At 45.9% G+C, this 15,265-nt stretch overlaps 1 protein-coding gene across 6 annotated transcripts in view; it reads left to right on the top strand.

The window, feature by feature from the left end:
• robo2 (roundabout, axon guidance receptor, homolog 2) overlaps nt 1–15,265 on the top strand; it is a 567,892-nt gene that overhangs the window by 481,810 nt on the left and 70,817 nt on the right. For 4 of the 6 annotated variants that reach the window (XM_079559102.1, XM_079559103.1, XM_079559099.1 and 1 more), the window contains exons 18-19: nt 1,943–1,969; nt 8,484–8,526. In XM_079559102.1, coding sequence (XP_079415228.1) covers nt 1,943–1,969; nt 8,484–8,526 — 70 coding nt within the window. The remainder of the gene's footprint in view (nt 1–1,942; nt 1,970–8,483; nt 8,527–15,265) is intronic. The other 2 variants (XM_079559100.1, XM_079559104.1) reach the window with 1 other exon arrangement.

Genomic DNA, 15,265 nt, shown 5'->3' with positions numbered 1-15,265 from the left:
ACTGCGGGTCCTGATGTAAATATGAGGTGGATTTTCATAAAACAAGAGAATGCGTTTCCATGGCTCAACGTCCCGTGTCCACAGTCTGCCTCGCTGTGCAGGAGTTCGTTTCACCTGACGTCTGCACAGGAGGGAGAAAGAGTGAGAGTCTGTTATTTGGGAATGATTAAAACTAAAGCCTCTTACAGATTTGCATCTAGTCGCCGCATGAAGCCGAAACAAATAAACAAGCACGTTTGTTTTATAGCAGTTTTCAGAAGTATAGACGCATCTCGTCGCGGAATGGTGTGAAAAATAAAACATAGGCTAATTATAAAATGTTCAAATCTGCAATCGAATTGTAATAACAACATCTGTCTTAGGCTTCTTGTCAGAATCGTGCAGCCCTAGTGGCGACATCATAATCTGTGTCTACAAACACTCTCCAAATGAGCTGTTTTGGAGCAACTGAAAGTCACACTCTCTTCCACAACTCCCCGCGGTGTTTTCCGAACATGCAAACTCTTCAAAATGTCAGAGCAGAGACAGAAAACTGCGTACAGGAAAACCTTGTGTTTACTAAAGTTCCGCTCAAAGGAGGGAGCCCCCAGTCTGGCGAACACAGGTTTTTCCCCCCGACGAACAATAGAGTGCGTGAGTGTATCCTCGACTGAGCCATCCCGTTCACTAAGTGGGCGTGCAGATGCCGTCACTGCCGTCCAAAGGCTGGTTCACGCCGGGGAGCGCGGTCTGAGAAAGGGCCGGAGCGTTCCACAGATCCGCCCACAGTGCTGGAACAGCCCCGAGCGCCGGACTTTCCCGATGGTCAGGCGAAGGCGGTGATGGCCATAATCTCCCGACGGGCAGTGAAGGCAGCGTTAGCCCGGCTCCACTCCCACACACTGACCCTGGCTTCTGTGGGAGAGTGACCTCCGTCCAATAACGCCAGGACAACAAGCGCCGCTCACTGCCAAGGCCTGGGCCAGTCGGCTTCGCTCTGTCCAGTGTGTTACCAGTCAGATCAGATTTAATTTAGGGAACGTGGGACTTTTTCATTAGTCTGAAATAAATGCAAATATTACTGACCTGTTTGCGGAATGGGTTTTCAAAACTCAGATATTGGTGCAAAAAGAGAAAATTTATTTTTGTCAAGCGTCTGTAGAATTGCTCCTGATTGCTTCCCTGCTCGAGATAGAATGAAGTCGAAGGTGGTTTTCAGGCGAGCTAAACTTATTCCTATGACAACGGGCATCAGGCCATCAGAGCTCTGTCACCTGCACACTTCTCTGGAGTCATGCCCTGGTCATGCCTCTCTCTCGCGGGCAAATGCAGTGAGACGGAGGAGAAATGCACTTTAATCGGCACACGGAGAGGAAAGCTTCACTGTGCCCGGGGCAGAAGAGAGACCTCGCTGATATAAAGTTGATCCATTTTGCCTCATGAAAGAAGTAATCCAAAAGTCATGCAGCACGTGTTCATTCAAAATAAGTCCTCTCCTGTATGTATGTATGTATGGTGAAGCTGGTTTGGCTCAAGGTGTGCTGCCTTCACGCCGCATCCTCTGTGCCCCAGAGGCGAGGCTGGCTGAAACGGATGTCTCTCTGGGAGCGGCTGTTTAGTTCGGCTTAAGTTCACACTGACCCAGAATGAATCAAGTGAATCCAAAGGTGGGACCGCGCCCCAGAATGAGCCGCCTGGATGTTTTCAGGTGTTACTTTTTTTCGATTGTATTTTCTTTGCGCTGCTGTGTTGCAAATTGTCCTGTCTGCTTTCCCAACTACCCCTCTGCACACTGAAGATCCCTCCCCTAACCCGCCCCCTGCCTCACCTGTACCCCTTCCCCTAACCCCGCCCCCTGCCTCACCTGTACCCCTCCCCTAACCCCGCCCCCCTGCCTCACCTGCGCCCCGCCCCGCCTGAGCACTCCTCTAACCGCGCACTTCTCTGTCTTCTTGTTTTGCAGTTCAGTCCTTCACCTTCACCCCTGCAGGTACTGTTGCTTCTGACCTCGCCGTACGAACATCTCGCCCACGCCGCTCATACCGCCATCTTCTTTCAGTAGTTGTGTACTCTGGTCTCTCTGAAGAATCCCAAAGCATGATCTATACTGCTGTCATCCGTTCATCTCTGGCTCATCTCCCCAAAACTCAGCAAACAGGGTTGCCGATACAGCTCTTTCTGCTTTCCTAATTGTAAATAAATGAACATTTCACGTGTTATCAGCAAATTCAGTATTTGATTTGAGTAAATATAAGATTTACAGCATTGGAAATGTTTTAATCTCGAAAGAGCTTCAGAATATCGTATCCTAAACATGACAAAAACAGCAAATTAAACAGTGTTTATTGCACCTACATACAGCGTCTTCGATATGAGGGTCTTAAGGCGAGACACGGCAGGTGAAAACATGGTCGATGATGAAATTCTTGGCTAGATTTCTTCCTCCCATCTTTGTTTTAATGTCAGAGTAAAAAATAGACACTGCTTTTTTCATTTGTCGCTCTGGACAATGGATGGAGATTTGCAGAAGTAACTGCAAAACGGCCATTTTCACATTTTCATTCAAAAATAATGACAGATAGCTCGAAGGCGACCGAGATGTCGCTTTAACCCAAATATGGTCATTTCCTTTTTGGGAGACAGCGGCGGCTGAAGATGGGATCAATCTTAAATCAATTTAAACCTGGCTCTGGTTGCTGAAAATTATATGTAAGACTTATTTGTATATGAAAACACAAAGTGCCAACATAATACATTGTTCTCGTATTTATATCATAAATCTTTACCAAAAGATTCAAATTGATGACTACCTTTTTATTTATTTTTTCTGATTCACCTGCAATGTCTCACCGTAAAAAAAAAAACGATTATAGAAACAAAGCAAAGCAGACAAAGCCCAACAGAATGCACTGTCCACGTCCAACAGTGTTAATACATCATGCTTTGGGATCCACATCTTAAATTCTACAGAAATACTATGACTTTCCTCTCGATTCATTCTATCCCAGAGACTCCATTTGGTGTTATCTTTCGCGGGTGTACGTTTTTCTGTCCATCCATTTGCCCTGTTCTTTGAGAAGATCCTTTTCCTCTAATTGCCCGGCGTCAGCAGCTGTCTCCTCCGCAGATAGAGCCCGACTTGGATAAATGTTGCTCTGTGGAAGTCATCTGTAAAACTCTGATAATGAAGCGGGGCCGCTCTCTTTTGTTCCTCGCGGCTCATGTGTTTGTGTGGGACGGCTCCGGCGGGGGCTTTTTACAAACACTGACTCCACGTTTCACACACAGTTCATATTTAATAATGATCATTAAAAAAAAATAGCATTGGAATTATGGACAATGAAGTGCAGAAGAGCCTATTTTCTTTGGGGAAAGGGGTCCATGTGAAACCCCCTCATCCTCGGCCCCAGCAAGTCTGTCAACGGCCCTGGTAGTAGTAGTAGTAGTTGTGGTTGGAAGTAGTAATAATAGTCATAGTAGCAGTAGTTTATAGACTTATAGACATGGGAATATTGTTGGTAATAGTTTGTCGTAGTCATAGTAGATGTTTTGGTTGTAGTTTTTAGAAGTAGTAGTTGTTGTTCTTTAGAAATACAGTACACAGTAGTTGCAGGGGTGGGTAGTTCAGGAACAGTAGTACCAGTAGGAGTAGTACTAGTAGTGGCTGAAATGCAAAATACGACGAGGCTGTAGGCATTTCCGTAGGCCCCAGCACAAAGAGCCCAGTGAGCTTTTATCTGCAGGTGAGGCCAGTCCGCCATCTTTAGGCAGCACCCCATTATCCCTCCTCTATCGGGGCGTGTACCCACGGCTGACCTGAAGAGGCCCAGGTCATGAGGCAGCGCTTTTTGTTTGTCCGTCAATGACCTTAAAAAAGTAGTAGTAGCTCATTGTTTTACATAAGAACATGTTGATGTATCCATTCTCACAATCAGACCAAAACAATCACATGACATGACTGAATATCCATTGTCCATCTCTGTGACACAGGTTTCCAGCTTGTCTGCACCTAAATAGCGATGTATTAGTCTAGACTATATCTATATATCCCGTCGTGCTCCTCGGGGATCTGCAGCCCGGACAGGAGCCAGTAGCCTGGACAGCCAGCCCCTCCAGCTTTTTGTTTCTCCTGCTAACAGCCAATCACACCGATACCGATAACCGATAATCCAATCACAGACCACATCGTCAAGACAGGAAACAGAATAAAACATTTTCTTAAATGTAGCATCACTTGAGTTACTTAACCATTGTTTTTACCATATTGAAAGTATGTTTGTCCCATTACCTGTTCTCCTACATTTAAAAAATATCATTGTTTATGGTCTACATTTCGAGTAGAACCAACAAAAAGCGGCAAAAACTAAAAATATAATAAAAAATATAAATATATATATATATATATATATATATATATATATATATATATATATATATATATATATATATATATATATATATAGATAGATAGATAGATAGATAGATATATACTTGTAATACACATGTAATCTCTCAAAAGATGTTTAATCCGACTTTTGACTATTTCTACTGGTTTGCAAAAATATCATATGATTATTGTTATCGAAAATATTACAGATATTACTGATATTAATTAAATCGATGGTTCACCTGTACCTGTGCTCTGCTAAAGAGCTTCCTCGTTTACAAACACGCGGCATGCGTCATATCCAACTGTTCTCTGATTGGTTAATGTGCTTGTCAGTCACGGCTGGTCCCACCTCCGTGCCTCTGTAAAGATTTGGAGAAGACTGGCCCGGCAGGAAAGGAAGGAGTATTAGGCGTTGACTTTTGCCGGCGTTGGTAAATGCGAGTGAGATGCCATTCTACGGTTTGACTTTGAACAATAATAAGACATTAACAGCTGTTGAGATAATCATCCCCGTGCGCACGTCTGACGTGCACAGACTTATTTATTACTGCGCTGTAGGGAGAGTTTATCAGCAGTCCGCTCGCTCGCCGTGTGTCACTCTGCCGGCTTCAAAGTCCTGCCCGGCTCCTCGCACATGTACCAGTGTGGAGATACGGACTTCACAGGACACACACACACACACACACACACACACACACACACACACACACACACACACACACACACACACACACACACACACACACCTCGCCTCTGGGACATTCTCAGGCCACAGTCTGCCACTGCTGAGTGAGAGAGATACCAGGGAACAAAGGGAAAAGACTTGATATGGTCCAATCTGCCGCCAGCTCAATGCTATTGTTTTAGTATCATTTCACAGTAAATCATTGTTTGGCTGAAGTACAATCATTTGTATTCGCATTACAAATCATGGCTTTGAAACAGGAAGTTATCTTTTGTTTTAGATTGGATTAATAATAATTCACATATTATGACCTTATATGGTCATCTGAAGTCATATGATCGCAGGGTGGGTGTGGTGGGCAAAAGGTGGACATTTCTACAGCCAAAAAGAGTATGTTGTAAAAACAGTAAATATTCAATAAGTGAATGAAACGGGTCATTATAACATTCAGAGAGTTCACATTTCAGGCAGCAATGTTGAGGATATTAGCCTCTGCCACAGAGAGTATCTGTGACATAATATACAGCAGAGGGAGAGTGGATTTCACTCTATTCTGAGTAAACAGAGACCCTTTAGCCTGTCGCCTTAGCACTTGATGAATAGGATGTTGAATAGGCAGTGTTCAGTGCAATGTGCAATTTTGGAAATTTGTAAATATTTAAGCATCCTCAGATTTCTAATTAGAGTTTCTTACATGTGTTCATTTGCGTCACAGAAAAGCCCCTTGTCGCCTCGTGTCCAAACTCGCAGCAGCATCAAACACTTAAGAGTCAGAAATGTTCCAGAAGTGAAGAAAATATGTGAAATACCCTCGGCCCTCACGCCTCCTCTGATCTCCTCCACACGCCTCATGATCCTCCTGCACTTTGAGGCTATATGTCCACACATGCCACTTTCATTTACAGCACAGAACTAACAGTCTTTTCATCCCCGTTATAGTTTGGCTTTCCTCTAGTTCTTCAAACTCACTACAGCAACACTGCTGCCATAGTTCTTTAACGTCTGGACATTCATCCAATATACACCAAAGGAACGTTATGTTCTTCAATATTCCTCCAGACCAGTGGATGCCCCTCCTGAGCAAGACTTACATACTGTTGAAGGGACTTTAGTCGTGAAATAACTACTCGCGGCACACCGGCAGTTTTCCCACGCGTATTCATTCACAAATAGTGACATGTTTGGTGTGTCTGTGTTGGCTCTCTGTCGTACAGGAGTTGTCCATCTTCAATGAAGGCTCGTGAGTCATCTGCTGTGCTCTGTAGTTGAAGTGTAGAACGTTTCGCTTCTCATCCAAAAGGCTTTGTCAGCAACACAAAGTTTCTACACAGAAGATGACTCAAGAGGAACAGGCCACTGTGTTTCCATCCTGAGAAATGTTCTTACTGAGACGAGTAGATGCACACCTGCCTGGTCTTACTATATTGTTAGGCGTAATAACACCTGAGGAGCACTTCGACATCTGCGCAGTTAAGTGAAGATATTACTGCGCAGATGTCAAAGTACAAAGTAAGGTGTTATTACGCCTAACAATATAGTGCCCAATTTTATCCACTTAGAAAATCCACATGTTTAGTTTTGAGTGACTAGACTTTGATCGTGTAAACTCTAACCACATTTAAATAGAGAAAACATGGAAGAGCTCCCCGTTTGGTCCCATAGAGGAGAGGAGGAGAGGCTAAATGCTAACAACATCAGACAGGTACAAATCAACTCGTCTAAGCTCAGGTAAGAACATACCTCACTATGGAAAAACGCTGGCCTGTTCCTTTAATTGAACACGCTTGGTATCCACGGGTAGCACGAAAGGTAACCGAAATGACGCTTTGATCCAAACATGGTCATTTCCTTTCTGAGAGAAAGTGGCGCTTAAAAACGGATACAGACGTTACAAAACTTTAGGTTTTCATTGCAATCTCGCAAAACAAAATCTGCACTTTAGTCGCTCCTACAGACTCGGAGGAATTTTCTAAATATCTAAATCCTGCCAGATTTAATGAGCTTTGAACCCAAAAAAAAACAAGGAGAAATTACAATTTGTACACTGTAAAATGTAAAATTGTTTATACTCCCAAAAATAATTCCAAAGGCTGCCAAGAAATGTTCTGTTGAACCAATAACAAGTTTACAATGCAGTCGATTTGAGATTCACTCCATTAGACAGTTCAGTTCAGTTTCAGTTACCTCTGAAAACAGTTATGTCAACCTAAGAACACGACTGAACTGAACTGTCTAATGAACTGAATCTACTACATCGACTACATTGTAAACTGGTTCTTGGTTCAACATGAACATTTTTGGCAGCCCTTGGAATTCATTTTTTGAGTTGAAGCAATTTGACATTTTACAGTGTACAGATTTGTTTCACTTCAGTAAAAAACGCATTCAATCTTTGTTACTAACATATCGGTAAAATAAAACCATAAACATCAACATGTCTCTATTCAATATTTAGATTTGGTTGCTAAAAATATTGGTATTTTTATGCCTAAAGTGCCTTATTTGGACAATAACCTAAAACTAAATAAAATGTTTTCCTCATATATTAGTAACTACAGCAAACATTTCAAATATTATAGACACAATCTCTATTTTTATGTGTGTGTGTTTTTCCCCCAAATTCATCCGCAACGTCTCATCTTGAACTAAAAAGAAGAGTTGGACTAAAATGCCATTTTCTTCAAAAGTCTAAAGTGGAAATATAACAGTGTATGTCATTGTTACCACTGGTCTGATCTGCCTGTTTGTACAAGGCTTCAGACTGACCTTTGTCTCAGTCTGGTCCTTTCCAAAGATGGAGGCTCCTCCCCTGTAAGTCCAGGCATGCGTTGGCCAGTAGTGGTCAGATGAAAGCTCTCTGTCCTCCCTGTGACGGACTGCAGCCTGTGTGAGCAGATCTCTCTCTCCCTCGCCGTCCGTCCACACATGATGAATGAGCCCACTGGCGTTTTCTAATCACAGCAGCCCGCGTTTAATCACAGCGCCCCATCATCACCGCGCAGATGAAACCCCCCCTTTAGCTTCCGGTCATATCTCTGCTGTCCTTGAGAGGCGCCAGACAGATCAACTTATGCAAAGCCATCAGCCAGAACGCCATTTTGGAGAAAGCGTGTGACGGGGCTAATGTGACGAGTGTGGGCTTTTGAACCATGTTGTAATGACAGACAGGGAGTCGCCTTTTGTTGTAGTGTTCCTCCATGTTCAGCTTCTCCATCCACACACACCTCCGCCTGATCATGTCGGCTCCCAAATTGCCTCGATTAGGGTACGAGGAAGCCTTATTACAGCGCGGTCAAAGGCGACATTTCCCACTTTCATCACGTTTCCATCCCATGGTGTTGTAGCTGGAACATCTCGTCAGACCTTTCTTGTTAATGCCGCGTGTTTTTCCATGTTGACTTAATGGTGTGGTGTCTCTTGTGTCTGCAGTGACGTTCCAGAGAGTGGACGGCGGTCTCATGAGCAACGGGAGGTAAGTTCTGAGCTGCTCATACAACAGGGTCTGAGGTTCGGTGAGGGGGAAGTGCCTTGCTCAAGAGTGTAATGAGCGAATGACATGGAGGAAGTGGTCGCTGCTGAACTGTCAACTGTTTGTTTAGTGCTGTTCATAAAAGTGAAAAGCTCAACATTTGAAATATTTCAGCACCAAATGACCAATCCAAGAAGAGCAAAAGAGATGAATTAATATTGATGTTCCAAAATGGATTACAAGTTCAATTTCAGTCTACCCCAAGGCAGCTGTGGCTATACTATTTTTATCGAGTGTGGAATCGGTGAATACTGGACACAATTGTGAACACACAGTGCTATATAACAGTAATGCATTAATGTAGTTAAAATAACCATTTAGACCAGGGGTAGGCAACGTCAGGCTCGGGTGCCAAAACCGGCCCTTGATAAAAGAATCTCTATTATCTGTTATATAGAACCTCTGCCTCAAGGTGATTTTGAGAAATATTATTACACAAATCAGAACTCAAATGTGTAAAATTTCCTTTTTTTTCCTTCAAAATGTCTTATCAGAAACTGCATTTAGGCCAGGGATCTGCAACCAGTAGCTCGGGAGCTACCAGCAGCTCACCAGGCCTTTCTAGGTCACTCACTAAAGACTTTCTGCATCTCTATACGCATGATAATAATGTTGGTTCTGAACATGCTGAACACAATCTGTGAACAGTTAGGTTCATATTGTGAAGCATAAGGACTAAACTCAAGTCGTTTTCTTTGAAATACGATCTTGGCTCCTCCAGGGTGAAGTACACCCAAATAGTATTTTACACAAGTTTACATAAGTGTTTTTGAAGTATAAGTAGCTCTCCGATGTTCTTGTTGTGTAAAAGTAACTCGCTGCGTGAAAAAGGTTGGAGAGCCCTAATTTAGGCCATATATGATGTACAACACATTATGGTGCCTTACTTCGGCCTAAAATGGGAGGGACTTTTGAACTTTTGAAGAAGAAAATCAGCCCTACACCAAGAAAAACTGTCTACCCCTGACCTAGACAAAGGTGCACACGCCACCAGTTTTCAAAACAAACATGGAACTAATCCTCAGGCCTTTGTTTTCCAGTTGTTGTCACATGTTCAGGAATTGAATGAATTTGAGTGTTTTGGTTAAAAGAATGAAGCCAATGAAGCCAGACCGAGCCTTTCCATGTCGGGCTGTAACATTCATCGTCCTGGTTCAACAGATGCTGCGTGTGACTGGAGCTCTACAAACACGCTTCTCTCAGACGTCAGCTCTCTGGTTTAGCGTGTGACTGGAGCTCTACAAACACGCTTCTCTCAGACGTCAGCTCTCTGGTTTAGCATGTGACTGGAGCTCTACAAACACGCTTCTCTCAGACGTCAGCTCTCTGGTTTAGCATGTGACTGGAGCTCTACAAACACGCTTCTCTCAGACGTCAGCTCTCTGGTTTAGAATGTGACTGGAGCTCTACAAACACGCTTCTCTCAGACGTCCGCTCTCTGGTTTAGCATGTGACTGGAGCTCTACAAACACGCTTCTCTCAGACGTCAGCTCTCTGGTTTAGCATGTGACTGGAGCTCTACAAACACGCTTCTCTCAGACGTCAGCTCTCTGGTTTAGCGTGTGACTGGAGCTCTACAAACACGCTTCTCTCAGACGTCAGCTCTCTGGTTTAGCGTGTGACTGGAGCTCTACAAACACGCTTCTCTCAGACGTCAGCTCTCTGGTTTAGCGTGTGACTGGTGCTCTACAAACACGCTTCTCTCAGACGTCAGCTCTCTGGTTTAGCGTGTGACTGGTGCTCTACAAACACGCTTCTCTCAGACGTCAGCTCTCTGGTTTAGCATGTGACTGGAGCTCTACTAACACGCTTCTCTCAGACGTCAGTTCTCTGGTTTAGCATGTGACTGGAGCTCTACAAACACGCTTCTCTCAGACGTCAGCTCTCTGGTTTAGCATGTGACTGGAGCTCTACAAACATGCTTCTCTCAGACATCAGCTCTCTGGTTTAGCATGTGACTGGAGCTCTACAAACACGCTTCTCTCAGACGTCAGCTCTCTGGTTTAGCGTGTGACTGGAGCTCTACAAACACGCTTCTCTCAGACGTCAGCTCTCTGGTTTAGCATGTGACTGGAGCTCTACTAACACGCTTCTCTCAGACGTCAGTTCTCTGGTTTAGCATGTGACTGGAGCTCTACAAACACGCTTCTCTCAGACGTCAGCTCTCTGGTTTAGCATGTGACTGGAGCTCTACAAACACGCTTCTCTCAGACGTCAGCTCTCTGGTTTAGCGTGTGACTGGAGCTCTACAAACACGCTTCTCTCAGACGTCAGCTCTCTGGTTTAGCGTGTGACTGGAGCTCTACAAACACGCTTCTCTCAGACGTCCGCTCTCTGGTTTAGCATGTGACTGGAGCTCTACAAACACGCTTCTCTCAGACGTCAGTTCTCTGGTTTAGCGTGTGACTGGAGCTCTACAAACACGCTTCTCTCAGACGTCAGTTCTCTGGTTTAGCGTGTGACTGGAGCTCTTCAAACACGCTTCTCTCAGACGTCAGTTCTCTGGTTTAGCATGTGACTGGAGCTCTACAAACACGCTTCTCTCTGACGTCCGCTCTCTGGTTTAGCGTGTGACTGGAGCTCTACAAACACGCTTCTCTCTGACGTCCGCTCTCTGGTTTAGCATGTGACTGGAGCTCTACAAACACGCTTCTCTCAGACGTCAGCTCTCTGGTTTAGCGTGTGACTGGAGCTCTACAAACACGCTTCTCTCAGACGTCAGCTCTCTGGTTTAGCGTGTGACTGGAGCTCTACAAACACGCTTCTCTCAGACGTCCGCTCTCTGGTTTAGCGTGTGACTGGAGCTCTACAAACACGCTTCTCTCAGACGTCAGCTCTCTGGTTTAGCATGTGACTGGAGCTCTACAAACATGCTTCTCTCAGACGTCCGCTCTCTGGTTTAGCATGTGACTGGAGCTCTACAAACACGCTTCTCTCAGACGTCAGTTCTCTGGTTTAGCGTGTGACTGGAGCTCTACAAACACGCTTCTCTCAGACGTCAGCTCTCTGGTTTAGCATGTGACTGGAGCTCTACAAACACGCTTCTCTCAGACGTCCGCTCTCTGGTTTAGCATGTGACTGGAGCTCTACAAACACGCTTCTCTCAGACTTTAGTTCTGGTTTAGCGTGTGACTGGAGCTCTACAAACACGCTTCTCTCAGACGTCAGCTCTCTGGTTTAGCGTGTGACTGGAGCGCTACAAACACGCTTCTCTCAGACTTTAGTTCTGGTTTAGCGTGTGACTGGAGCTCTACAAACACGCTTCTCTCAGACGTCAGCTCTCTGGTTTAGCGTGTGACTGGAGCGCTACAAACACGCTTCTCTCAGACGTCAGCTCTCTGGTTTAGCATGTGACTGGAGCTCTACAAACACGCTTCTCTCAGACGTCAGCTCTCTGGTTTAGCATGTGACTGGAGCTCTACAAACACGCTTCTCTCAGACGTCCGCTCTCTGGTTTAGCATGTGACTGGAGCTCTACAAACACGCTTCTCTCAGACGTCAGCTCTCTGGTTTATTATGTGACTGGAGCTCTACAAACACGCTTCTCTCAGACGTCAGCTCTCTGGTTTAGCATGTGACTGGAGCTCTACTAACACGCTTCTCTCAGACGTCAGTTCTCTGGTTTAGCATGTGACTGGAGCTCTACAAACACGCTTCTCTCAGACGTCAGCTCTCTGGTTTAGCATGTGACTGGAGCTCTACAAACACGCTTCTCTCAGACGTCAGCTCTCTGGTTTAGCGTGTGACTGGAGCTCTACAAACACGCTTCTCTCAGACGTCAGCTCTCTGGTTTAGCGTGTGACTGGAGCTCTACTAACACGCTTCTCTCAGACGTCCGCTCTCTGGTTTAGCATGTGACTGGAGCTCTACAAACACGCTTCTCTCAGACGTCAGTTCTCTGGTTTAGCGTGTGACTGGAGCTCTACAAACACGCTTCTCTCAGACGTCAGTTCTCTGGTTTAGCGTGTGACTGGAGCTCTTCAAACACGCTTCTCTCAGACGTCAGTTCTCTGGTTTAGCATGTGACTGGAGCTCTACAAACACGCTTCTCTCTGACGTCCGCTCTCTGGTTTAGCGTGTGACTGGAGCTCTACAAACACGCTTCTCTCTGACGTCCGCTCTCTGGTTTAGCATGTGACTGGAGCTCTACAAACACGCTTCTCTCAGACGTCAGCTCTCTGGTTTAGCGTGTGACTGGAGCTCTACAAACACGCTTCTCTCAGACGTCAGCTCTCTGGTTTAGCGTGTGACTGGAGCTCTACAAACACGCTTCTCTCAGACGTCCGCTCTCTGGTTTAGCGTGTGACTGGAGCTCTACAAACACGCTTCTCTCAGACGTCAGCTCTCTGGTTTAGCGTGTGACTGGAGCTCTACAAACATGCTTCTCTCAGACGTCCGCTCTCTGGTTTAGCATGTGACTGGAGCTCTACAAACACGCTTCTCTCAGACGTCAGTTCTCTGGTTTAGCGTGTGACTGGAGCTCTACAAACACGCTTCTCTCAGACGTCAGCTCTCTGGTTTAGCATGTGACTGGAGCTCTACAAACACGCTTCTCTCAGACGTCCGCTCTCTGGTTTAGCATGTGACTGGAGCTCTACAAACACGCTTCTCTCAGACTTTAGTTCTGGTTTAGCGTGTGACTGGAGCTCTACAAACACGCTTCTCTCAGACGTCAGCTCTCTGGTTTAGCGTGTGACTGGAGCGCTACAAACACGCTTCTCTCAGACTTTAGTTCTGGTTTAGCGTGTGACTGGAGCTCTACAAACACGCTTCTCTCAGACGTCAGCTCTCTGGTTTAGCGTGTGACTGGAGCGCTACAAACACGCTTCTCTCAGACGTCAGCTCTCTGGTTTAGCATGTGACTGGAGCTCTACAAACACGCTTCTCTCAGACGTCAGCTCTCTGGTTTAGCATGTGACTGGAGCTCTACAAACACGCTTCTCTCAGACGTCAGCTCTCTGGTTTAGCATGTGACTGGAGCTCTACAAACATGCTTCTCTCAGACGTCCGCTCTCTGGTTTAGCATGTGACTGGAGCTCTACAAACACGCTTCTCTCAGACGTCAGTTCTCTGGTTTAGCGTGTGACTGGAGCTCTACAAACACGCTTCTCTCAGACGTCAGCTCTCTGGTTTAGCATGTGACTGGAGCTCTACAAACACGCTTCTCTCAGACGTCCGCTCTCTGGTTTAGCATGTGACTGGAGCTCTACAAACACGCTTCTCTCAGACTTTAGTTCTGGTTTAGCGTGTGACTGGAGCTCTACAAACACGCTTCTCTCAGACGTCAGCTCTCTGGTTTAGCGTGTGACTGGAGCGCTACAAACACGCTTCTCTCAGACTTTAGTTCTGGTTTAGCGTGTGACTGGAGCTCTACAAACACGCTTCTCTCAGACGTCAGCTCTCTGGTTTAGCGTGTGACTGGAGCGCTACAAACACGCTTCTCTCAGACGTCAGCTCTCTGGTTTAGCATGTGACTGGAGCTCTACAAACACGCTTCTCTCAGACGTCAGCTCTCTGGTTTAACATGTGACTGGAGCTCTACAAACACGCTTCTCTCAGACGTCCGCTCTCTGGTTTAGCATGTGACTGGAGCTCTACAAACACGCTTCTCTCAGACGTCAGCTCTCTGGTTTATTATGTGACTGGAGCTCTACAAACACGCTTCTCTCAGACGTCAGCTCTCTGGTTTAGCATGTGACTGGAGCTCTACTAACACGCTTCTCTCAGACGTCAGTTCTCTGGTTTAGCATGTGACTGGAGCTCTACAAACACGCTTCTCTCAGACGTCAGCTCTCTGGTTTAGCATGTGACTGGAGCTCTACAAACACGCTTCTCTCAGACGTCAGCTCTCTGGTTTAGCGTGTGACTGGAGCTCTACAAACACGCTTCTCTCAGACGTCAGCTCTCTGGTTTAGCGTGTGACTGGAGCTCTACAAACACGCTTCTCTCAGACGTCCGCTCTCTGGTTTAGCATGTGACTGGAGCTCTACAAACACGCTTCTCTCAGACGTCAGTTCTCTGGTTTAGCGTGTGACTGGAGCTCTACAAACACGCTTCTCTCAGACGTCAGTTCTCTGGTTTAGCGTGTGACTGGAGCTCTTCAAACACGCTTCTCTCAGACGTCAGTTCTCTGGTTTAGCATGTGACTGGAGCTCTACAAACACGCTTCTCTCTGACGTCCGCTCTCTGGTTTAGCGTGTGACTGGAGCTCTACAAACACGCTTCTCTCTGACGTCCGCTCTCTGGTTTAGCATGTGACTGGAGCTCTACAAACACGCTTCTCTCAGACGTCAGCTCTCTGGTTTAGCGTGTGACTGGAGCTCTACAAACACGCTTCTCTCAGACGTCAGCTCTCTGGTTTAGCGTGTGACTGGAGCTCTACAAACACGCTTCTCTCAGACGTCAGTTCTCTGGTTTAGCGTGTGACTGGAGCTCTTCAAACACGCTTCTCTCAGACGTCAGTTCTCTGGTTTAGCATGTGACTGGAGCTCTACAAACACGCTTCTCTCTGACGTCCGCTCTCTGGTTTAGCGTGTGACTGGAGCTCTACAAACACGCTTCTCTCTGACGTCCGCTCTCTGGTTTAGCATGTGACTGGAGCTCTACAAACACGCTTCTCTCAGACGTCAGCTCTCTGGTTTAGCGTGTGACTGGAGCTCTACAAACACGCTTCTCTCAGACG

The sequence above is a fragment of the Gobius niger genome (assembly GCF_951799975.1).
Source record: "Gobius niger genome assembly, chromosome: 1".
Taxonomy (NCBI): domain Eukaryota; kingdom Metazoa; phylum Chordata; class Actinopteri; order Gobiiformes; family Gobiidae; genus Gobius; species Gobius niger.
Note: the sequence above shows the minus strand (reverse complement) of the source record. Positions and strands in the feature narration are given on the sequence as shown.